Source organism: Sylvia atricapilla, chromosome 5 (assembly GCF_009819655.1).
Source record: "Sylvia atricapilla isolate bSylAtr1 chromosome 5, bSylAtr1.pri, whole genome shotgun sequence".
Classification (NCBI taxonomy): Eukaryota; Metazoa; Chordata; class Aves; order Passeriformes; family Sylviidae; genus Sylvia; species Sylvia atricapilla.
Genome location: NC_089144.1, coordinates 34,699,756 through 34,724,503, shown reverse-complemented (window position 1 = coordinate 34,724,503; position 24,748 = coordinate 34,699,756). Strand labels below are relative to the sequence as shown.

Sequence of the window (24,748 nt, the reverse complement as noted above, 5' to 3'; positions counted from 1 at the left end):
ACCTGTATTTATTTCTGCCTCTGAAAACATAGGAGCTCTAAATCTCATGTCTTCTGCAAAACAGCTCAGAGCCAGTAGAGCAATCTCAGCCACTCCAATCTGCAGGAATACTGCAGAGCCGCCAGGAAAACCACCTGATACCCACTGACACACAGAGGTGCTATTATTTACTGCTCAGTGAGACCAGCAAACAATTATGCTCAGCAAAGAAAAATGTTTTGGGTCTAAGTAATTATTTTTACCAGCGACCTTAAAATATCCCTGTTGTTAAGAATTTTCCTTGCACAGGGCAGTCTCTGTAATAGGATCAGGCAGTATGTTTCTTCATGCCAAGTCACTGAATGCTAAAATGATTTGTCATCTTTCGCCACAGGCCATTGCCTGACACACACATGCCACAGCCTAATATCTCGCCTGCTTTGACATCAAAGTGTCTCTCTTTGGCCATTAACAACAAGAAGAAAGGCAAACAATGGCAGAAACTTCCATTCTTTCTGGGAGAGTTTTAATTAAATAAATGGCTTCAAATAGCTTAATGGGACTAAGGCAGGGGGGAAAAACTTTCATCATAAAATGAATTAAATCTATAAATCTTGCTTATTCTCTCCCCCTGCTTTTTTATTTACTTCACAGTCATATTATTTCATTCTCTGCTGAAGTTTATGACAACATTACATGATATCTCCTGGGCTTTCACAGTCTATCACCTTTTACAGTTCACTCTTAATGTCATGGGTCATAAAAGACAGAGTTCATCTCATTTTACAAAGGGGAAGAGGGAAAGAAGTCCTATGTAAAACCTCCAGTTGCAGAAGGGTTTTCACGTGCTGAAATATACAATTTTGAATAGGTCCACTGAGACTTTTGCAGCCACTCTCCCTGTTTTGAGGGATAAATGATTTCTACAGGATGCCCCAGAGACCTGATTTCCGGAATCAAATCAGCAAAGCAGAAATGCAGCAAATGCTGTGCTCCAGGATGGGACCAAGGTGCAGCTGGGGCACATTTTCAGGTTTGGTGGGGTTGTCTCTGGTCTTCTTATTTAGATGTAGTTAATTAGTGCTATTCATTGATGTGTCTTCACAGGACGGTGTTAGACACACACCACTTTTCAAGACAAGTCTCAGAACAAAATACTCCCTTCTTGTCCCATCCCATCTTGGAGGAAATAAAAGGCAAAAAAATCTATATGTGCCAACCAAAACCACTGCAAGATTCTTCATTCAAATGAAAGGTCCTTCCGATGGCAAGTGGCGTTATAATTATAGACTAGAAAAGAGCAAGATCAGCAGCTGCTGCTGCTGCTGCTGCTTGCGTTTGTTCCCTGTGTAACTGACAGGACAGAGTACTTGGCAAAAACAGACTTCCAGAAGTGGAAAGACATTTTAACCCCTGTTCTTGTCAGTCCACTCCTCTTAGCGCTCAGCACCAGCAACCCCTTGCTTCAGGTTAAGGGAAGAGCAAGGTGATTATTACAGATCTGAACGGGACTTGGTTTAGGACGTCTAAGAAAGAGGAAGGGTCCAGGATTTGCCTTCGGGCTTGGATTGCTGAATCAAAATAGCAGGTCAGTGGATACAGCATAAGCTTAATATATTTTTATAGTTGGCTTAACTCAAATCTCTCTCACTTTCTCTTCTATGCTGTAAACTAAAAATAAGGTGAACAATGACATGGGGTAGGTCTGCATAGAGGTACTACTTACTTATACATTCTGTAATGAGACTTTCTTGGTCAGTTAGGAAACACTGATGGCTGTTATTTTGTACTGTGGTTTCTCTCTGAAATCCTAATGCATCCTGAAATTCTCAGTCAGGCAAAAATCCCATTTACGATTGGGTTCAATATTAATGGAGAGGATACACTTTTATTTTTAGCTGTTTATGCCTAAAATCTTCTGATGATCTTAGCAAAAGTGGAGTAATATATAACTCACATTTCAGTCTGTGCTTGAGAAAGTTTCAGAAAGGAAACAAACACAGAGTAAAAGAAAAAGCAACATCATAGATATGAGCCAAGGTCTCTACAGGCATCAAATGGGCTTAAACTTGTGTCATGTCCTCAAAAACTCACAAATCCATACCAGCAAAAAGCCTAGCCCTATATCTGCTGATGAATTTAAGGGCAATATGATAATTAGGAATGTTTTCCACAACACTTGTGCCTATGGTGTCTGATCTTATGTACTCTGTCTTTCTTCAGCCCTGGCCAAAAGAGTGCTCAGGGAGGAATGTGCTGGGGGGCATCATTATGCTTTGCTCTTCCTGTCCATCTCAGTTTTAGCTTTTTAATTTCCTGTGGCCATAAGTAATGTAGGAGGGACTCTCTGCCAACATTCTCCCTGTGAACCAAGGGCTTCAGACCACCATGCAAGAGCCAGAGTCAGCGCAAAGCTTTACGACAGAACTTCCTGTTGCAAGGGGAGGCCATATCTAAATGGTTTAGTTGTTTTCAGAGAAAAAAACACAAATGCAGATTTAAATTTGTCTTTGCACTGTTGAGAAATCTAACCAGACAAACATATTGCTGTCTTTCATAGCTTTGTGTAGTCTAAACTGTTCTGTAATAAGCTAATCTGACCTAATATATATATATTAAGACATTGAATTATGTTATCCTGAAGTGCCCATATGAACCCAATGATAAATGTTAAGGAAAGCATTTGCTTAGCAGGAAGATAAAATGGAGTGTACCACAGGCAAGGAAAATCAAGGAAACCAAGGCACCAAAGCCTAAAATTGCTATAACAGTCCTACTTTCCTTTGCCCCATTTCAGAGGGAGAAAGAAAAAACAAATGCATTCAGTGTCTTCCAAGAGTTTCTATTCAGAGTCAAGGGTATTGAGTAAGGTCCTGAGAGATGGCTGGAGTGTGATTGAGTGAAATATAGTTGCTAGAATCAAGAAGACAAATTGCATTTCACAGATAAAACTTTTCTCCCCGTCTATTGCATGGAGAAATATTCTTAATCCTTATTCCTCTTATCACTACAGCCTTGCACTTGTGGCCAAAGCCCATCCACTAGGCCTCACGAGACAGAATTTGCTTTCAGGTCTGTAGAGAAGGTAGAACCACTTTGTCCAGCTTAGATACTGACCAGTTTCTGGCACTTTCCACTTTCTGATAGCTGGAAGGAACCAATCCTCCCTGAACCTCCTATGCAGAAACCAAGAGTCATGCTTTTGACACTAATGGCTGCCTTCCAGCAAAGCTGCAGATGCTGAGAAGGTGCTGCAAGCAATCTTTTTCCTCTGTGGCCTGCATCAGAAGAGACCTCATAGAAAGTTTAACAGATGCCCAGATACCAGGGGAGACCAGCAGAACCCCTCAGCCTCTGTCTGTCTCAGTTCTGTGAATCCTTCCTGAAGGTCATCTTCTGTCCCATGATTTGCCCTGAGCTTAAAAATCCTAAACAAAGGGTGACTATCCAGCCCCCTTTTCTGATAGCTGGCTGCCCCCACAGTTAGCAATTTATGTTTTATTTCATCCTGCATTTGTCTAACTTCATCCTCTCATTGTGGCCCTGTGTTGTGCTGATGGTCTGTGATCTTGCCAGGCTATAAGCCCTCCCGTTATCAGACATCTTTTCTAGATATAAGAGCTTACATTAAGTCATTCCCACTGGAGATTTCCATTACAAAGTGGACATTAATGGGGAGATAGAGACACACGTTTTGGTGATATGGCTTAAACACATACTCCACAGCATCAATGGGCAAGATCTAAAGGCTCCTACAGGAATTCCAGGAAACACAGTACATTTTTAAGCGTATTTTTTTACCCCGTTCCTCCCCTGTAGCCCAGCCATAGATTTCTTTCATTGTTTATAAAGCCCCACTTTTTGTGGAGAATGGACATCTGTGCCTTCATTTTCTTAAGCATTTCATCCTGACCACAAGATTTTTAGCAGACAGGACTGCATTTCCATGCATGCCAGTCAGACAAGCTGGCTCTTGCATTGAACTTCTTGGAGTACAATAATGACAGCAAAAAATTTAAAGGTCTGTGCCAAGGCTCAGGAAAAGAAAAGCTATCATTTGGATTCTAAAGACCAAAACTCATGCTTCTTTAAAAAAAAAAAATCTTCAGGGCCATGCTGGCAAATATTGAGCAGTCATTCTGCAGAGGAAAAGAGACAGCCTGTCAGCGATACAAGGCTTGTGGTGTTTTATCCCTGCTGACTCCCTTGGTGACTAAAATAAAACGTGGCACTTTTACAGGTGAATTTCAATGGCTTACTTTATGCTCTGCATCAGAGACGTAGCCAAGATACAGAAAACACTTGCCGTCTATTAACTAGGAGTTAGATTTTTCTCCCCCATCCCCCAATAAATTTGCTACAGTGGCATCACAAAAATATAGACAAGAATCGTATTTGTGATACACACTAACTTTCTTGAGATTTTTGTGCTTCTCCTAATTACTCTCTTTCTTGTTTGCTGTATTAAACTGTTTCCATTCACACTTGGGGCTAGGATTTGTTTGTAAGCATATGACAGTTCCTGTAGCATCTCCCTGCACTAGGTAAGTAAGTACCAAACCCAGCACAAAGTATTTACCTGTGTATTTTAAGTTGTACTATAATTACACTGTGTCTCACACTACCTACCTGAGCAGCCCTATGGCTTGTTTTGCATGGCCATGCAATGATGAAGTATTGACAAGTATGTCCAGCTGCCAACGTGAGAAATAGCAGCATTATCCAGCTGATTTCAGCTGCTGTCGTAGCTGTTAATGTAAGAGGCAGTCTCCAAATCTTATTTGGTTTTTCAATGATTATAATTACCACAGCCAGCTAAAAATACTGGCTGGGGATGTACATGCATTTGTGGAATTTAGCTTTACCTCTCTTACCAAGAAGCTAAAAAGTTTTGAAAAAAAATGTCAAGCGAACTTGCTTCCTAGTCTTTGCTCACACTAGAGTGCAGCAAACTGAGAGTAAGCAGAGACTTCAGAGGTGTAACATGTTCCTGCCTCTGCCACCCAGAAAGGTGGCCACATTCAGTGCTAACTGCTGGATTTGGGTGGTCCTTGACGTAAAGCCCAGATACAGCCTTGCATCAGTCAATCTGCAGGTCTCAACAGGGCTTGTAAATGACAGATTTTTATTTTTCCCTCTCTTTCCATATATATATATGAATACAATCACCATGTATTTATGTACATATACTATTATATATTTAAATTTACATGTATATTCATGTATCTATCTATACAAGGGTACATTCAGGTTAGGATATGCTGTCTAAAATGTTGTTGGTGTCCTGCTTCTCTTCTACTGTTTCTAGGCCCAGCCTACCACGACGATGACAGTCACTTATTCCAGCAAAGTAGCAAATGCCACTTTCTTTGGATTTCACAGATTACTCCTAAGGTGGAAAGGCAGCATCTACAAATTGCTGTACAGAGAATTTATTGTTTTTGCTACTCTTTACACAGCGATAAGTGTATTATACAGGTACACTCTTTCCAATTCACATCTCATTAAATGTTATACTGAAGTTTCAGACTTCCTAGTGTTAGGCTGTTGAATGATGGGGGGAGGTTACTATTTACTTATTGTCTTTTCCTTGGAAATTTTCTAATGTGCTTACCTTTCCATGTTTACTGTAAGGCTCCTGAGGAAGTATGTAGAGTGTCAATACTGTTTATAATACCCACCTGATTGTACTTTCAGCCTAGCATTTAGCAACTATCCTACTGAAGTTAGACTAAATAAAAACTCAGGGCTAGCCTAGGTTATACAGATTTTGTCATTCTGACTTTGAGCAGACTGTTGTGAGCATGCCTCTCTGCTTTAGGTCATAAGTATAGATCTTTTGTTCTCCCTGCAGAACTCTGCCTTTAGTTGCTTGGTGGGAATTTAACAACACTGAGAGGTAATAACTTTAGAGTGAACTTAAATAGCCAGGAAGAGCAGTTTTGCTTCAAGCTGGGAAGGCATGCTTGATTTTTAAGCTTGCAAAGAACCAAGGAAAACTGCATGGAAGCCAGACATGGTTATTATCTGTGTGTCACCCAGCACCGGGGAGGAACACATTAGAAGAATTGCTTTTTCCACCAAGGTGTGAATTAAACACCATATGACAGATGCAATGCATCAATTAGTACAGTGAAACTTTTAATTGATGAAGCACATTACATACAAGTATCAAAGTTATGTTTCAGTTCTTACCGTGATCTCTAATTAGATCTCTGCTTTTTATTGGAAGCAAGGAGAAAATAAGCCTCAGTTTTTCTCTGATTAATGACTATTTTTTTTGTTCAGTAATCAATACCTGTAAGCAAAGAAAGAAAATTATTGCATTAATATGTAAAGGAACACCAAAGTCTCACAGTTATTTAAATTAATCTAGTTTTATTGAAATGTCAGGCAATTGAAGACCATGGTAAATACACCACAGAAAGTTTTCTATATGTGCTCCAGTTTTTATTGCACAACTGTAAGCAAATATTTGTGATATGTTCCTTTTATAAGAAATCAAAGAAAAACTGTAATACTCACGTATATAAATTTAAAAGAGTTATACTGAAGCTTTTTGTGTTTCATCAGATAACTTTTCCCATGGGCAGAAGCTACAACCGTGGTCCATTTGCTATCATTTGGTGAATATTTTCCTGATTGCAAAAGAAATACAGTTGTATTTTAATCTTGTGGAAAAGAAAAAATTCATAGGAGTGAGAATAAAAAACCTTTTGCAACAATGTAACATTTTCAAAACAGAGGAATTCTATTGGTAACTTTTTGCAATTCAAGCAGACCTAAGCATTTCCATTAAGTATCGGTCTGAAAATCAAAAATAAGCACTACTTGAAGACTTAGAGCTTGCTGTCATCTTTGGTCTGTATGGGACAGCAAACTGATTCTTCAGATATATTCATCCAATTAGTAGTGCCAGTCAAATTAGTCCTGAGAAAACTACAAAGACCAGGGAATAATACTGTTTCTTCCAGCTTCTTTAATACTAGCCAAAAGTGTTGAGACCTTTACCTTTAAGAATTTGCTTGAAGGCATTAGCCAAGACTGCTCCCCAGTGCACATATCTGATTATTTATACGTGTTTGCACTCAGTAGCTAGTGCCAGAATATTACGGAAGGACAAATACATTTTATTTTTGCTGCAGATTTTTTCTTACAGGTAGCCAAAAACGGTTCTTTGAAAAATTATCAATTTACTGTGACAAATACGCTGAACAAATCCCAGTAACTTTTGTGCTTGGTAAGTACCGGTTAAATGTGAAATTATTCTCCAACTCTGTTCAGGCATTTTGTTGGTGTATGGAAGTATTTCAGAGCTGAGGGGCATGTGGGAGATTAGAGGTTCAAAATAAGTCATTCACTTCCAACAGATCTCCTCAGGTTCCAGCTGCTTTTGTCACAGCAACATTTATGCTCATGTTCTTAATATACTAACAAGAAAGGTTTCCATATATCTGGATCTAGTTATATATATCTAGATCTACATTATGCCCACTAACACTGATACCTTGTACCTGATGTTCCAATGAACTACATCCACCCTAAGCTTTACTACAGAAGAAGAAATTTGGAAATTTGTGGGTATGAGATACTCAGGTGGAATATACTGTTACATTGCAATGTCCATTAAATAATTAGTAATTATTGCATCCTGGGTTTTGATGTGGCTTATTGCATTTATTCTGGGAAACATAGCAGCTTAGTTGTATGAAACAACAGCCTGAAAACTAAAATTAAAGTAACTGAAATCCTGATAGGCAATGGACTTTATTTCCTTCTAACCCTCAGGATTCTATGTTACTTTGGTGGTGAATCGCTGGTGGAACCAGTTTGTGAACTTGCCATGGCCAGATCGTCTGATGTTGCTCATCTCCAGCTGTGTCCAGGGCAGGGATGAGTACGGGCGCTTGTTAAGGAGGACTCTCATGCGTTATGTGAATTTAACATCTCTGCTGATCTTCCGCTCTGTCAGCACAGCTGTGTACAAAAGGTTCCCCACCATGGACCATGTGGTAGGAGCAGGTACTGCACTTTGCCTCCCCAAAATCACTTTCCTTTTTCTCCAAGGTGGGGGCTCAGGGAGTGAAGGAGCCAGCCTCATTTTTTCTTTCCTGTGGCCCCATGTGTGCCTTATACTAACCCACGTCAAAGCAATCCCCTTTTTGTTAGGGACTTAAATGACATAACCTTAAGAGTGCATCTTTAATGTCCTGAAAGTCTTTAGCAACATTATAGAAGTCAAATGAGTTTGACATTATTATGTGAATATGCTTTCAGACCCCATGGAGGCAATAGGCCTGCCCCAAACACTCAGGCATATGGAGCAGGTACAACATTCTCTAAAGGACAAAAAACCCCAAAGTGGCAACATAGTATGATGCAGTAGGAATGGTGACTTGTTATATAGTATTGCCTCAATGTCTGGGATATAGATTGGTCTGGTGCATCAGAGACTGATCTTCAGATGGTGCTTCAAAAGTACAACTTTATCTCGATTCTTATTTAAGTAGATAGCACATTTTAAATATTGTGATTTACTCAAAAAAACCCCAAGGGTTTTTTCTTTATATTGAGAAACTTACTTTAAACTTAGTTTTTCAGGGATAAATATACTAAGTATTAAACATGTCTTTGTTTTCTGTTTCTTTCAATAAAACAGTAAGTCTAATAATAATGGTGAAGAGAGTTCAATCATGCAACACTTTGACTGTCTATCAAGGACTGACTGCTCAGTATTTAAAGACAAGGTGTGGCACTGTGCCTTCTGACAGGCATGGTCAGTGTCAGAGGTAGAACAGCAGTACAAAGATACGGGGATCTGTTCCAAATGGAAGTCATGTTTTCTAGTGAATGTCTTGAATTTCTTAAAATTATTCCTTTGACAGAGATTAGTAAGCAAAGTTGTAGCAAGTTAAAATGTGCAGTGTGCATATACACATACACATTTCAAATATGTGTGAGAAGCTTTGGATATTGGGGAAAAAAAAAAAAAAAAAAAAGCTGAGCAGAATGCACCAAACACTGAAAAAACGCCCAAACCATTTTGTTGGATTCATTGAATTTTAAAGCTCTCTTCCCTGTGCTGAACAACAAAACTGTTTATCTGCGCCTGTAAGAGGTCAAGGAAGCTTCTGTCACTCTCCCCAGCAATCTGCTTCTACTACGCACTGGAAAATTACAACATTTCCAGGCAGCTAATCCAGCTCTGCCTCCCTATTGCTAAAGACAATCTGTTCCAAAGAGACAGAATGTCACAGCATTGTACCAAAATTGTAGACTGGAAAGCAAGTTTTGATTGTTGGTTTTTTAACAGTGAAAAATCTCCTATAAACTGTGTCTATAAGTATAGATAGTGTAGTCAGCTCTGGATTTCAGCACTTACTTTGTAGGTTTTAATGCATATTGTGCTGCAGAATTTTTACTGATGCTGTACCAAGCATTTCAGGGTATATTTTGCCCCTATTAATATCCAGTGACTTAGACAATACTCTGTAATCATCCTCTCCCTGGCTTCCTGTGGTATTGCATATCAGACTGCATGGGAGGGAGGCATTTGATATGAATGTGAACAGCACAAATCCAATACTTACAGCACAGTCATCATTAAAACAACTTACGATGATTTTGCATTTTGCTGTCAAACTGAGAACTGCCATGACGTAACTATTGCTACACACTTCTTTTTTCAGCAAATGAACTGCTTAAATTCATAGATTTTAAATTAGAGAACAGTACCACAATAATCTAGTCTGACTCATCCATAACACAAGGGACAAGAGCTTGCTAGCAGCATCCTTTAACATGCTGCAATTTCTGACTGAGCTGTAATACCTTCTAGGAACATAATCCACCCAGATTTAAAATTCAAATGGATATACTGGAGACTACACCACATCCTGGTGAACAGACATTCACAACTGTAAACTTGCTGTTGAAGAGTTACATCTTATTTTCAGTCTGAACTTGCACAGTGTTATCTTCTGTTCACTGGATTTTGTAACAGGTTTGGGTTCTTTTCCCCTCAATAGTTACCTGTTAGCAGACTGCATAAAGGCTTGAATTAAACTCAGGAGCTTCACCAACTGTACTCTCTCCCTATAGGATACAGTCTTGAGTGGCGGATCTTCTTTTGACTCTTTTTCATGTTTTAACACTCTTTATGGGACTGTAGACAGTAGATCCATATAGATTCACTCCTTTATGATGCTAACTGCTGGAGCACACATGCTGTAAATGTCAAATGCCTAGCAGCCATCCTGAGCACAGCAATCCTGTTGGCTGCAAGGTGCAAGAGGGAAGTTGGATTCTCAAGAACACAACTCTTGGGAAACACTGAAAAGAAACATGAGGTGTGAGCTCAGCAACATAAATACCTATGGATGGCTGAAGACTGCAGTCCCAAATTCTCTACTGGAAGGAAGAACCTGAATTAATGCTTTCCCACATAACACAGATACAGAAAATTAAACTTTTATCTACTTGATCATGTTCCTTCTTCTCTAGCCAGTAGTACTAAACATATTTAATATGAATAACTTGAACCAGTCTTGTTTCTGAACATTGAGTTTTTACAGGAGAACTGAATACTCTTTGAATTGGTTAAGGAAGAGCATGAGTGATTTTTACCCAGCCAGGCTTGTGTTCTCATCAATCATTTTCCTGTAAGATCTCTTTGGCTGACACTGTTCACATTAGTGTCCTTTGATTATTCATTGATTGCACTCCGTATCACTCTTCTGATACTTTCACAAGGATTCAGTGCCCTGTCATTCCTTAGATCATCCTTTTCAAGATCTTGGCACAACATTTGACAAATATTTCCCATTTTCTGGAGGTGCTCCAGTCTTCCAGCGCTTGTCAAAACCAGTATTCTTGTTTATAGAGTTCCTTGGTAAATTCTGACCATATTTAGAAACCATGTAATTTTAATAACTGAAGTTTGATATCCTCCCCTATGTTTGATGGAATATAAAGAGTTTCTTTACCACTGCAATAACAGCGAGGTATTCTGAACTGTATGTTGTCTGTATTGCCAGCAGTAAGAGAATCCAGAATTAGTATTTTCTTCAATAAGAATACTAGGCATTATTGATATTCACCAAAAATAATATTTAATCAATATTAACACAAACAGTTCAATGCCAATCTTAACTTTAAAAATAACTCAGACTTTGTTGAGCTTCCTGACCAAAAGGTGCCCAGTTTCAGTGGAAAACCGAACTGATCCTTGCTGTTCTTTGTGACCCCTTCAGTCTGTGTCTTTCCAGAGCCTCCAAGTGACTTGCATCCAGTGTTTACTCCAGACTCACTTTTTTGTTTTTCTGTCTGTTTCAGCCTGACTGAAGCATCTTTTCCTGTCCTGTATTAAGCAGGCTGGCAGGACAAAAACTAAAGGTAGCCTGAAAGACTGTCTTTTAGAAGGCAGGAGTCATGACTAGCAGGTTAATTTGTGTGGTTACCTGATTATTTCTGTGAAGTTGATTATGAGAGGTGGCTGCAAAATGCCCAGGGAAGTTTTAAAAGCTTTATCTTATTCTGTTCTGAAATTCTATGTACTGGCTCTTGCTGCTGAATATTTCCTCTTCCACAGTGTTTTTCTGTCATGTTCTTGCCTTCCTTCTCAGTAGTTGCAGTATTCCATACCTCCAGTGTAGGCTTGTTCCAACTGTACAATACAGACACTTTGCTCAACAACAGAATATTTAAGGTTACTGAGATTAGCAGATCTCCTTTAATTCAATTCACATTTCTATGCAACACAACTGATTTTCTTTACATTTATTTGTTTGTTGTGTCCTGTATCTTTGGCAATGTTAGCCATAATGGACATATTCTTAGTTACTAGTTGGATTCTACTGTCAATTCCCTTACTGAATTTTCAGCATTCAAACTTGTAATTGGTTGGCTGAGGCCCTTATTTTGGGGCTGTCATGTTGCTAACTTTCTCTTATTTCAGAGCTAATGTCAATACAACAAAAGAAGCTTTATACCCACCCTGATTGATGTTACCCACCTGAAAATCCAGGATTTGGACAAAGGAAAATGTGAATTTTCTGAGGTTGTTTTTGTCAAAGCCTGGGTGGAAGGAGGACAGCAGAGCAGAGCTTTTTTCCCCAAGGGGGTAGAGGTGTTGCTCCAAAAGCCAGCTGCTCCCTTGCCAGTCCCAGGCAGAGATTTGCTCTGGTGCAGGATTTGTCACACACAGCCCTGGCTCGGTTATGTGACCTTGGGCTTGCTTGCAGCAGGGGGAACCAGGGCTTCACGAGGCAGGAGAACTGTTCAGGAAACTTAATACCTTCCCAGCACCCCAGCAAGGCAAATTGCCAGGCAGAGAGCAGCTTCAGCTTGCAGCCCCACAGCATGTCACCTGGCCTGGTGTCCCTTAGCAGCGGGATATCTGTGCACAATTCCCTCTTCATCTCTTTGCATGCCTTCCCAACCCCAAAGAAAACATCAAACAATCTGTCAGGGAAGTATTTCACTGGCAGAGGGCACACACTCTGTTGGGCTCTGTTTCATGTATGCACTTGTATCCTCTGTTACTTGCTCACTGCTTTGCAGATAAAACAAAAAATTTTCAGAATCAGGTCATATAACTGCCCTTACAATATATGTCAAAATACTTCTGAAAGCCATCATTGCTGAAAAATGTTTCTTGACTGATATATCCAGTTCCTAATTTTTCTGAAAGCAGAATATGAAACTAGAGAGTAATTTGTACAATTCACAGTTCTATGTAACTACCATATATCAGCAGATAGATATGAGAACACATTTATAGCAAATTTTTGCCTATATTGGTAAAGAATTTAGCATAGGTAATTAATGCAAAAAGAAGTTCTTTCAAGCAAGATCTGTCCTGGATTTTGTTTTGTTTTGTTTTAAAGAGGAGGTTACTAGTTAGAATTATAAATTGCGTTTAGCAGAGTTCGATGCAAACATTACATAAACAGATAGAAATATATTCCAGATTGTAGTGTCTGTAGTACTGAAAGCACAGAATAAATGAGGGTTGTTTTGGTTTTTTGGTAAACAGGCTTTATGACAAGATATGAAAGAAAACTTTTTGATGACCTTAAGTCTCCCCACCTGAAATACTGGGTCCCATTTGTCTGGTTTGGAAATTTGGCATCAAAGGCACGAAAAGAGGGAAGAATTCGAGACAGTGTGGATCTGCAGACACTGATGAATGTAAGTTGAAAAAGGAAATCTACAAAAAACTAATCTGAAATTGCTTTTCACTTACATAATCGGTTTTATTTGGTATGCACAGATCTCCTGTGTCATCTAAATGACCTTACTCAGGATCAATCCCACTTTTCTTTGTGTACCTATGTACACTTAAACAACACACAGCAGCATTCACTGCGATTCCTTCTAATATGACTAAGAAGGTATTGAAAGAAGCAAAAAAATTATGAGTAAAAAATTATTGTAACATCACTCTAAGTTCATACTTGTTCCATGGCTAAAACTATGAGAAATGAGAATAGTTTGGCATTTTGAAGATTTTATTATCAGCTTCAGAGAAGATAATCTCCCTGAATATTGCATTAGGTGGTAAAATATCCATTTTGTTATATAATATATTCTCTTTCATGTATCACCAGACTGTGAATAAGATAGAAACAGAAGATGAATTGTGAAGAAATACAAAGTATACTAAGAACTCCAACTCCATAAAGCAAGTCAACATTCAAATGGGGTACTGGGTACAGTTGTAGTATCAATTTATATATACTTTACTTTCTTTTCTCCCTGTAGTTTTATATGTGCAAAAATGAACTGCAACAAAATATTTATAATTTAGAATTGTACCCCATTCAATTTTATTTTGTTGTGGTTTCTTGCTGTTTGAGGTTTGGTTTTTTTTCCCCTTTTAGGAGATGAATAAGTACCGGTCTTGGTGTAGCCTTTTGTTTGGTTATGACTGGGTTGGAATTCCACTAGTCTATACCCAGGTACTGAGCTATTATCCTGTTGAAAATTCCAAACACAATTTCCATAAAATGGGGGTTGGTACCAAACATTCATGGTATAAAACATTCATAGTCTCGATCAGAGTCTCTGAGATACTGATCACTGGTCCACTCACACAGGATTCTGGAGGCCTGGCTAACTATTTAAGGTGTATTTAATGCAGAGCTGTTTTGAAAATCTTGCATAATTTGGAAGAGGGGAGAGAAGCACTGAAATGTTTTTCTATTTTCTGAGTGTTCTTCCTAGCCATAATTATTCCTGTGGTCTCTGTATTTGCAATACCTCAGACAGATTTATAAATTATATGGCAAAAGGCAGACAAAGGGCTTTGGGTGTGGGTTGCCTTATGGATAAGATTGTATTAGTTCATTATTTCAATGAAGTTCTGTTCTTTGCAGGTTGTTACTCTCGCAGTCTATACCTTTTTCTTTGCCTGCCTGATAGGGCGTCAATTTTTGGATACTGACCAAGGGTACCAGGGACATGACTTAGATATTTACATTCCAATCTTCACACTGCTGCAGTTCTTCTTCTATGCAGGATGGCTCAAGGTAAACTGGCTTTCCTGACAGGTGATGGGGGAAATCCCTGGGGGGCTGATCAAGGTGTCATATCTGTCACCTACGTGTAAAATCACCAATGAATACTGAAATTACACCAGAGGTGAATTCAGCCTGAAGTGTTCTGTGGTCATATAGAATTATCATGCAGTACATTTTTAATTCCACCTGACAGACCATATGGTAAGAAATGGTCATGAATCTGAAGGGGCCCATTTTAGTAGCACCAATGCAGCCAAAACTCCCCAAGGGAGTATTACTCCCACAGGGTCTCAGGAATTGAACTATAAAGTGACAGAAAAGAGATTAAATAACCTTTCTCCCACTTCATTCTGCAATGGGGAACTATGGCTGCAGACCTGGCATCAGTTGAAAGGGACTGAATGGTACTTTCTTCTTATGATCAAAGCTGGTAGTATCTGTTGCTACCCTCATCAGATGCAGGCAATTAAAGGCCCCCATTTCCAGCGGGCTCTGAAAGAGTGATAGACAATATTGGCTAGAACTGCACTGCATAAAAATGCTCATTATAGAAGAGTCATACAGGAGTTTAATGCTGCCCATCAGTCTGTTGATGACTGCTAGGCTACCATATCACAATCAATCTGATAGCTGAGTAATTAAGCCACATATCTCAAGGTGGTTCCCTCTTCTGCAATAAACTAACTGGAAAAAAGTTTAATTGAGGTCCATGTATATCAGATTTCCTTTTGTGTTTATTAAGCATGGATGGAAATATAGAGCTAACTTTTCTGTTAGAATACAAATTGAACAAAGTTGGCCAGTTTTGGAGACACCTTCCAACAGCCAGCTCCAAAGCACAGAGTAGAGAAGACAGCACACTTAGCTGGCAGATGTGAGGAAAAGTAAAGTGCATGCAGGACGAGCTCCTCTAGTGTTGTGTCCTAGGAAATAAGTGGGAAAAATAATTTGCCCCATAGGGACCAGCCTGGATGGGAGCAGGAAAGAGAGAAAGGGAGGCTGGTACCTAAGTGAAGGTAGCAATTTCTTCTAGAGAAAAGTGAAGTTTTATCTCTAGGCAGTGTATTCCTGTTATACTAGAGGGTTCAAAACAGTAAGCTGTTCCTCTTGACTGCCCTGCTGGTGCTTCTGAGAGGAAATGGGTTTTTCTTCTTCAGCACTCAAGGATGTTTATAGTATCTCTTCCAGTTAGGCTCAGAGCTTCCAGCCAGCTCCTGACTGTGGCAGGTATGAGACACTATTGTAACTGAAAAATCTTCTGCATAAGGAAATGAAAGGGAGGAGAAATTTTTAAAAGTTAATTTAGTATCAGCCATGTTTTTAGACTGGAGGTTTGTCCAAACCTTCAGTGCCTCGAGTCGGGATATTTTTGTCTTGAAGGTTACAGCCAGTTTCCTGCTGAGCATGTTGGACTTTGGCTGCCAGGCAGCAAAAAGGGCCTTGAAGTATTGACTTCCAGTAACTTGGCAATTCCTCAGAAATAATGTGTAAACTGAGCTCATTCCTTGGCCTCAAGCCTGGTCTGTTGTACCTATAATACAGGGCCAAAGTTTCCCATTACATGAGACATTTCTAAATCCTCATTTTCATTACAGGGACAGATGAACTGTCCAAATACAGAGTATAGTTGTCCAGCACTACATTCCTTTCGGAGAATAAAGTCATGTCTCCTATGCCAGGACCAGATCAGCCAAAAAAAAGTCACCACCACTGTCTGCTCTGTCCCAGTCCTCACTTTTTTAAGGTCATGTGATAGGTTTTATGGTGGATTTTTGGGTGGTGGCCCACTGGTTTACACAAAGGTGATCCATGTCTTCCCTGGAGAGCCACAACACAGACTGTGTTCTGGCTCCTCCCTATTGCAGTACTTTCATAGTTGTGCCTATCATTTAATACCATGTCAAGGAGTGTGGGAAGAGGTGACCCATCTCCTTTCATTGCTCCCACCTTACAGGTGTTTTTGTAGTGTTAATCTACTCAGCAGTTCTTTTGTTGTGTGTCAATGCTGGCCTGGGAAGTGGTGGCCTTGGAGAGTCAGCAAGTGCTTATCCAGAGGTACAACCTAGAAGCACATAGGAAAAATATCCAGGGAGCAACTGCCTTACAACTATAACTTATTTAGATCATAGCTGTCCATAGTGAGGTTAATGAACAGGACTGATAAATCATACAGTTGCTTTACTCATATCCACATTAAACAAAGGACCTGACTGCTGCTCCTGTGCATGGCCCTGGTGACTACAAAGAAGGCTTGGAAGGGTTATCAAGAATGTGATCAGCTTCAAAACCAGTGCTTAAAAAGATAAACAGAATGGAGGGGAGAGGATATTTAATGTCAGTGTACCAAGAAACTAGGAAATAGAGAAGCAGTCTGCATTTCCTAAAATTTTTTAACATTTTCTGTTTAATCTTTTTTTTTCTCCATCAGCAGCCATGTGCTTACTCTCCACACAATGTACTTTAGTGATCACAGGGGCAGGGGACAGTCTCCTGGGTTTTTTTTTACTGGATATGGGGAGCCAGAGAGGTCTCCCTTTCCAGACTACTTCCCAGACTAAGGTACCTCACCACAAATGTGTCTGAGCTCACTGATTGTGTCCTCCACAGGATGAGCTTCTGCCCTGCAGTTTCAACCACTCCAGGTACAGAAACCCAAGCCAGCAGGCTGAATTAAGAACAGACTCAGATTCTGTCTCTGGGATTTGGCTAGCATGCTGCACAGAGTTGACTTGAATCAAGTTTTTTTGTAGGCTGCTTTTCCTCAAAAGCCTTGGAGGGTTGCCATTGGGGTTAATGCTGATAACGAAGCAGGGGCTGAGGGCTGAGGTGGAGAGATGAACTCTACTCCCTCCAGCAGACTTCAGCTGCAAGGCTTGGGAATACTGACCCCATGGGCTCATGGACTGTTGCAGACAACAGTGCAATAACAGAGCCTCTAGCTGCTAAATTGTTCATTTAAATGAGCCAAAGACAACAGTAAGGAAAGGTAATGACTATTGGATGTGACAATTACCTTGGCCCAGACATGTCTCAGTTCCCAGTAGGCCAGTGCTGACGATGATGACTGACAGCACTAGCGAGGCACAGAAATATGAATCTATAGTGAAAGCAAGCTGTTCCTTTGCTAGGCTGGCAGAACCATCACACAGGAGCTCCAGCTATGATTGCAAGTGACAGGCAGGGAGAGAGAGAAAAATCCAATCCTACTTTCTCTGCAGCAGTAGTCCTGACATGGCATGCCAACCTCTCTTCACTGTCTCGTTTTCTTTCCAGGTCGCTGAACAACTCATTAATCCGTTTGGAGAAGATGATGATGATTTTGAAACTAACTGGTGCATTGATAGAAATTTACAGGTTGCTGTTGTTATTCCTACTTCCAGCTTTTGTCTACCATAGGTTATCATTACATCTAACACTATGTCTTATATTGAGCAATAAACCAGGGCAACAAGTGTCAGCAAAACATTTTTTTTCCCTGAAGGATTACCTGTGGGTGTGATCCACAGAGTTTGTCTTCACAAGTTAATTCATCTTGATTTTGGTATTTGGCATTTACAATGCCTGACTAAACATGCAAACAGCTGACCTTAAATTATAAGACCACTCTATGCCTGGAAAAACTTGTAATGTAGGTCAATCCTGCAAAATCCAAAAGTCATTCCCACATAGATAAGAACACTTTTTGCTAATCTGAATGTCTCAAGATTAAAATAATGCATATGAACATTCCTTTAAAAAGAAACGCAGCAAAAACAGTAAAAAGACCAAGCGGGGCCCTGAATTAACAAGTAGGGCCAGTACCATGATTCATGTTCATGTACTGCTGTCACCCACAGCAGTATCTGTGGCCAGCACAGGAGCCAGTGTCCCCTGTCGCAGAGGCTATGAGATGACAAGGGTACAATTTTATTCCAGTTACCCCTGATTCCCAAAGAGCACTGGCTGTTGTGCTGTCAAGGAGCTCAGAGATGTGAGGAGCTCCCACAAGCACCCACTGCTCTCCCTGCATAGACCCAAGCACAGGGCTGGCTGAGCTGCTGTCAGACTCCACTTCAGCAAAGCAGAGCCCAGGAGTTAGGGAGAGCAATGGCCAAATAAACCACCAAATTAGCAAAGTAATCACAGTAAGCCATGCAGGTATGTGCAAAACTGGGAAAGGACTTCACACTGACAAAGATTCTCTCTGGTTTAGCACCATTAGGATACTCATGCTCCTGTGCCTTAGAGCTTGCGTAAAATTTATTAGAAGGATGTTCACATACTTGATTTGGAATGTCTTACAATGGCAATGAGGCCTATCAAAAAGATTCTTGACCTCTGGACATTTTAAGGAGCACATGTATAGTACTTAACACAGACTTTCCATAGCACATGATGGATCACATTGAACTCATTATACATGTGGGAAGGACTCCAGTCTGGCACAAATAACTTTACAGTGCAGAAGATTCAAGTTATGATAAAATTTATGCTTTCATGAGTATAGGCAGATATAGGGGGTTTATTTTATAATACTGAGTCTCTTCCTAATGCCCAAGCCATCATACACAGCTTATGTTAAAGGGTTTGTGAAAGAAATGTTTACCCAGAGAGTATAAAGTAGATATTTAATATACTCCACTATGTTGAAAGTGACATGATTCATGCAAAAAAAATTTTAAGGTTTCACTTCTGGCGGTGGATGAGATGCACATGAACTTGCCAAGGATGGAGAAAGATATTTACTGGAATGATACCTCTGCCCGGCCACCCTACACAAAAGCAGCTGCTGATTACTGTATTCCTTCATTTCTTGGATCGACTATTGAAATGGGGTGAGTGGCACTAAGGGCCCTTAATGCTATCAGAAAGATCACCACCCTGAGAGTCTGCACTGATTGGCAGACAGTCAGTGCAGGATGTGGGCTCTGACACTACTGCAAGAGGAGAAGATGGAAATGGGAAAAGAAATTAGGAGGGAGTGGGCAGGCTGGTGTTGGTGGGAGGATGTCTCCAGCAGTTCATGTGTTCATCCAAATTGTGAACACGTATCTTAAATTGTATAATCAATAAATAGACCGTGTTTGCAGGGAGGGTTTGTTGACAGTCTCTGAACAAATCAGTCCAGATTTTTGTGAAGATCAACAAGAAATCATCTTAAATGTTGTATGACTTTTCATTGACTAGTAATCCTGGAATAGAAGTTGAAATGGTCAGATTTTGTGAAGGTAGGAAGAGGATTTACTTTCAGAGATCAACAAAGAGCAATGGTCACAAAGAACAGAGGGTATGGGATTGCCCCCTGTTGTCAGGATCTATATATGAGAAATCAGTGACAGGCCAGTTAGCTTAGAAGCTGTTAGTTTAAATACTTGTGATATGCTGTAATATAGACAGGTCAATAAGTGTAAATAACATCATGCCTAAAAAATATCAGGCAAGTAGATGTTTTCAGCTCAAAACCTTTTCTAAAACTTTATGAAAACCATTTTTTTAACATTAAAAATTATCTCAAGATATTTACAATATTCCCATCATTTCCCACCTTTATCAAAACAAAATGTCTTAAATTTTTTGTTTAATTTGGCCTCAAAATTGTGCTTTTCTCATTTTTTGTTCCTCTTATTTTTTCATTTTTGCATGCATTCTACTACAAAGGACAATGATCCATATGAGCTCTTTTTATCACACATAGCCTTTTCAGAAGTTATTTCCTTCTGGAAAACTATAAAATGGCAAAAAGAAAGGTAAAGAAGAAAGTTTAAAAAGTAAAGAAGAAAAATTAATAAAACATAATTTATTTTAAGGTAATTTCTATGGGGAAAAGGTGGCAAAGAAGAAACATCATTAAGTCTGCAAAGAAATTTTTAATAAGGAGTACTTCACACAAAAAATAAGGAAGAAGTGAATGAAAAATAGCTCCCTGTGGAAGGCAAACAGCTCTGATGTGTTGACTTCTTAATTAATAGCTTCCCATCTGAACCATTTCTCTGTTCACATTTCTAAAAATAATGGATAGTTGTTATGCAAACTTCAAAAACAAGCTCTAAAAATTCTTCTAAGTCCAAAGCAAATGTATAAAACTTGATCCCAAATTCAAACTCTTCTCCTGTCACCTCAAGCTGAGATCTGGAACAGGTGGCCCAGAGACATGGTAGATGTCCCATTCCTATAAACATTCAATGCCAGGTTGGATGGGGCAATGAATAACCTGATCTAGTTGAAGGTGTCCCTGCTTATCACAAGGAGGTTGGACTATATGCCTCTAAAGGTTCCTTACAACATAAACTATTCTATGATCTTCACAAATGCTGGATGAAGTTCCTCTGTTCCTCCAGGTTAGTGTTGCCTGCCTGTGCTCCTTGCCTCAGATTTGGCCCAAAGGATTTGGCTCCTTATCCCTTTGCCATTCTTGTCGTCAGGACAGGTAACTGGGCCAGTTTGGCTTGTCCAGACTGCACTGAGTCAGTGACGTGTACTGAATTCACTGGTACTTGCAGCAATAGTTGTTCTCATGAAGCACCAAAGCTGTGCAGGAGAAGAGTATCAGGTACAGCTGAGAGTTTCAGACACACTGTCATACCCCAGAAGTAAGTGAGATTTGGCAATCTGAGTAATTTCAACATTTTTTGAAACTGTTGTCCTGTTTCCAGCAGTAGCGTTTTCACTGTTGCTATTTTTGCCTGAAGGATTCTCCTAAAAAAGTAACAACGGCCCTGAGTAGGGTTCCTTTCTCCCCTCTCCCTCGCCCTGAGCACAAGCCTAACCATGCGGAGCTGCCTCAGAAGGCTGAAGCTCAAACATGAAATGGTGCCAGATGACTGGCTGGATGCCCTCCCAGCCTGGTCCTTAGGAGAAGAGACAGCTGGATGTGAAGAATTTGCTGTGTGATCTGGCTGATTCAAATGCACACACTCTTTCTTGGCACTCTCATCCTTTTCCTCCTTCTCTTTGGGGACACACTAAGGCCTTGGTTCCTATGTCTTGGGTCCTATGTCTGAGACAGAGGGATAAATGTGCACTGAGACTTCCTCTCTTTAAGTGACATCTACTACCTGGCTTTATTTGGCAGGTTGGCTGATACCGAATTCCTCTACGGGGAAGAGTGGCCTTGGGAAGAGGAGAAACACCAGAGACAGTATTCGGTTTTGAGAAGAGTCAAAAGGTTTCTCAGTGTCCATGAAGGTCCTTCATACCCAACTCACCACCGCTACAGTCGGCAGACGAGTGAGAACTCGGTGTTTTTCCCAGCAGATGAAAAGGGGCACATCAGACGGCTGCAGGAAATGCACACACGAGGGAGGCACTCTTCCTCAAGCTTCAAGAGGAAACATGAAGGGGTTACCAGAAGTAACAGGCTCCATGGTAGTCGAGAGCTAGGACCCATAACAGAAACCTCAAGGAATGAGGCACAATTTGGTGACAGTGACACCTCATCTGAGACTACCAGGCCAGTTCCTGAGGTCGTCATTTCTGAAGCTCAGGAGATTGAACCTGATGTGGTGGACAAACCAGACCTGCCAACAGAGCGCTCTGCAAGCATGCCAGAAGAGAAGCTCCAAAGGATCCTAGCTGAGGCAAATGTGGCTCTTCTGAACCAACACTTTTTCCCCCCAGAAATGACTCCATACCTCTCAAGTTCAGAGGTGCATCAGTCACTTCCTAGTGTGATAGGAGAGCCCAAACATGAGCCCCAGGTTAGTAACATAGCTGGTCTCATAACAGATCATGAGAGAAACCTCCAGCGATGGAGTTTACCAAGCTTCCATAGTCCTAGTACAGCATCAAATGCTGATGCTGCACTGTCTTCAACAGATTCTGGGACAACTTCACAGCAAAGTTGTGGTTATCCATCCAGTGATGGAAAAAATCTTACTTCTGCTTCTGCTCCACAAACATTTGAGATGCAGGACTTATGGGAAAACCTGGACAGTAAAGAAACAGCCATAGTAGAATTTTCTAATGAGGAGAGTGAAAGAAAACTTTGACCATTCTTCATTTGGGTTTGACTGAACTTCTTATGTTCTCTTGAACATGGTTCTCACACAAATTCGCTGAAAGTGCAGAAGGGCAGACTTGATACTCAGACAATTCATGAACAAGATCCAACAGAGGATTTGGGCACCTAAATGGGAGGCATTGTGGTGACATAGTTTAAGCCACTTGATCACTGGCTTGAAATCTGTGACCCTGTGGGAAATACATTACAGGGAGAACTGGGAGCCTCAGGATGTATATGGCAGTGAGGTGTGTAGACATAACTAGAGGAAACACTAAGGTTATCAGAAGAGTAGGTATGGTGCTGTCCATTTGGGATATACACTGAACTCTGCTGCTTTTGTTCCATCAGCCTAAAGTCCATCCCTGTAAGATCTACCAGCCACTTGGTTTCTACTTGGTTTCTACTCAAGTGGCTCAAAGGCAAAGATGTGGGCTCAATTCCTTACTCAGCCTGGAGACATTCAGCCTGCCATCTCTCACTGCCTGGAGGAGCACTTGAAAAATCAGGCCCCTCATTTGTATTCTGACCCACTCCTGATGAAGCTATGCCACTAAGGAGTAAAAACCCCCAAAATTATTAAATGTTTCATTTAATTTTAAAAAATGGAAGGTGCAAAACAGCTGATGAGCTGGGCATGGGATGTCTGAGCCTTGGAGCACGTATGTGGCATACTCAGTGACAGTTTATTGTAAAATGAGGCTCCCAGGTGGCCTCCCTATTGATGACAGGGCTGCAGCACTCTCTCAAGAGGTAATGGAGCTGCAGGTGCAACTGAGCCTAGGGCTCCACTCTTGTGGAGATCTTCAGCTGGAAGTGCACAGGCTGTAGTCATCCCAGGCAGACAACAACGTGGCCCATGACTCCTACCAAAATTGTTCTCCACTTCCTAAACTTCTCCTCGATTCCCATGCTGCCCAGATGTGCCATGCACATTCTTAATTAACCCAAACCTGAGTAAGTACTAGGTGGCTTCTGCTACTCCAGGGATGACCAAGCCACCTCCCTAAGCCTGCCGGTAGTGACCTGGCCTTTCAGCTACCACTCCTGCAAGAAGCCTCAAAGTAGGCCAGGAAAGGAGCCACAGCTCTTTGGGTTTAGCTCTCACCTACGTTTACAAAAGTGCAGTCTGGAGCATGTTGCCAGCATTCTCCCATCAGTGAGTATCCAAGTAGAGGAAAGACAAAGGAGAGATATCCAAGTAGAGGACAGACAAAGGAAAGACAAGGTAGCTCAGGGACTGAAAGAACAGAGAGAGGGGGGACCAAAAGTTACAAGCCTGCAACAACCAGCGAAAGTAGTATGGACTGCATGGACAACAAGTCCACCCAGCTTTCTTGCTCAGAAGGTTGCACTTCAAAATACAAATCAGCCTCTCTGCCAAGATAACTGGTAACACCAGGGGCTCCTGGGAGACTTTAGGACTCCCTCAGCCAGGGAAGGGAATGAACAGACTTGCCTGCTCCTGCTCCTTAGCCAACAACTTAGGTGAAGAGCCCTTCTAGCTGGTATCACATACATCTATCTCATCTGAATAGGCTTTGAACAAAGATCAATTGCCCCCCCCCACTTGTAATTTTTCCAGCTTTATTTCAGTCTGGAAATTGGCTCATCCTGCTGTATATTAGGCACGGTCTAAGCAGAGCCATGCTCTCAAATCCTCCAAAGACACTAGACAGAACAGATGTATCCCATCAGTTTAGGAAGCAGAGGACCCTTGGCCCAAGGAAGCACTGTTTAAACTCATATTATGTGAATTCTAGTTATGCAGGGAAACCAAGCACAGATTTGCCAGGCAACTATGGAAGAAGGACTTCTTCACACCATGAGATGAGGTGATACTGGTGTCTGACAGCAGCTTACTGAAATTTGATCACAGTTTGGAGTCAGGTGTTCCGGTGCAACTTCACCCTTGCCACTCCGCAAGTAGTCTTCAGGCAATTCAGGTTGCTATGCTGAGGTTTGACCAACAAAATAAGAAACTCAGTGGAGTGGAATTATATAGAAATGAACAACAGTCCAATTCTCTGAATGGCCCTTACGCAGTTTCTGGAAGCATTCCCTTTTTCCTCCTGGTTCCCTCTTTCTTCTTGTAGCTGAAGCCACACTTTTCAAGTCAATGTTTCTCAATCTAATTGCATCTGCAATTGTTGAGGAACTTAATTTACCAATGAGCTTAACTTAAATAAATGGCTAATTTTAGGTATAAACAATAGATTGTAAAGACAGCCAGACAGTCCAGTCACACAGCTAGAAACAAAGTAAAAGT

At 40.7% G+C, this 24,748-nt stretch overlaps 1 protein-coding gene across 1 annotated transcript; it reads left to right on the top strand.

Moving 5' to 3' along the window:
• The first annotated feature begins 1,400 nt into the window (after positions 1 to 1,400).
• On the top strand, positions 1,401 to 22,488 carry BEST3 (bestrophin 3). The gene is made up of 10 exons (XM_066319149.1): positions 1,401 to 1,567; positions 5,288 to 5,457; positions 7,125 to 7,219; positions 7,768 to 8,001; positions 13,016 to 13,170; positions 13,863 to 13,940; positions 14,358 to 14,510; positions 17,775 to 17,855; positions 19,164 to 19,315; positions 21,553 to 22,488. The coding sequence occupies exons 2-10, from the start codon at positions 5,306 to 5,308 to the stop codon at positions 22,466 to 22,468; spliced, it is 2,016 nt and encodes a 671-aa protein (XP_066175246.1). The 5' UTR covers positions 1,401 to 1,567; positions 5,288 to 5,305; the 3' UTR covers positions 22,469 to 22,488.
• Positions 22,489 to 24,748: the final 2,260 nt, after the last annotated feature.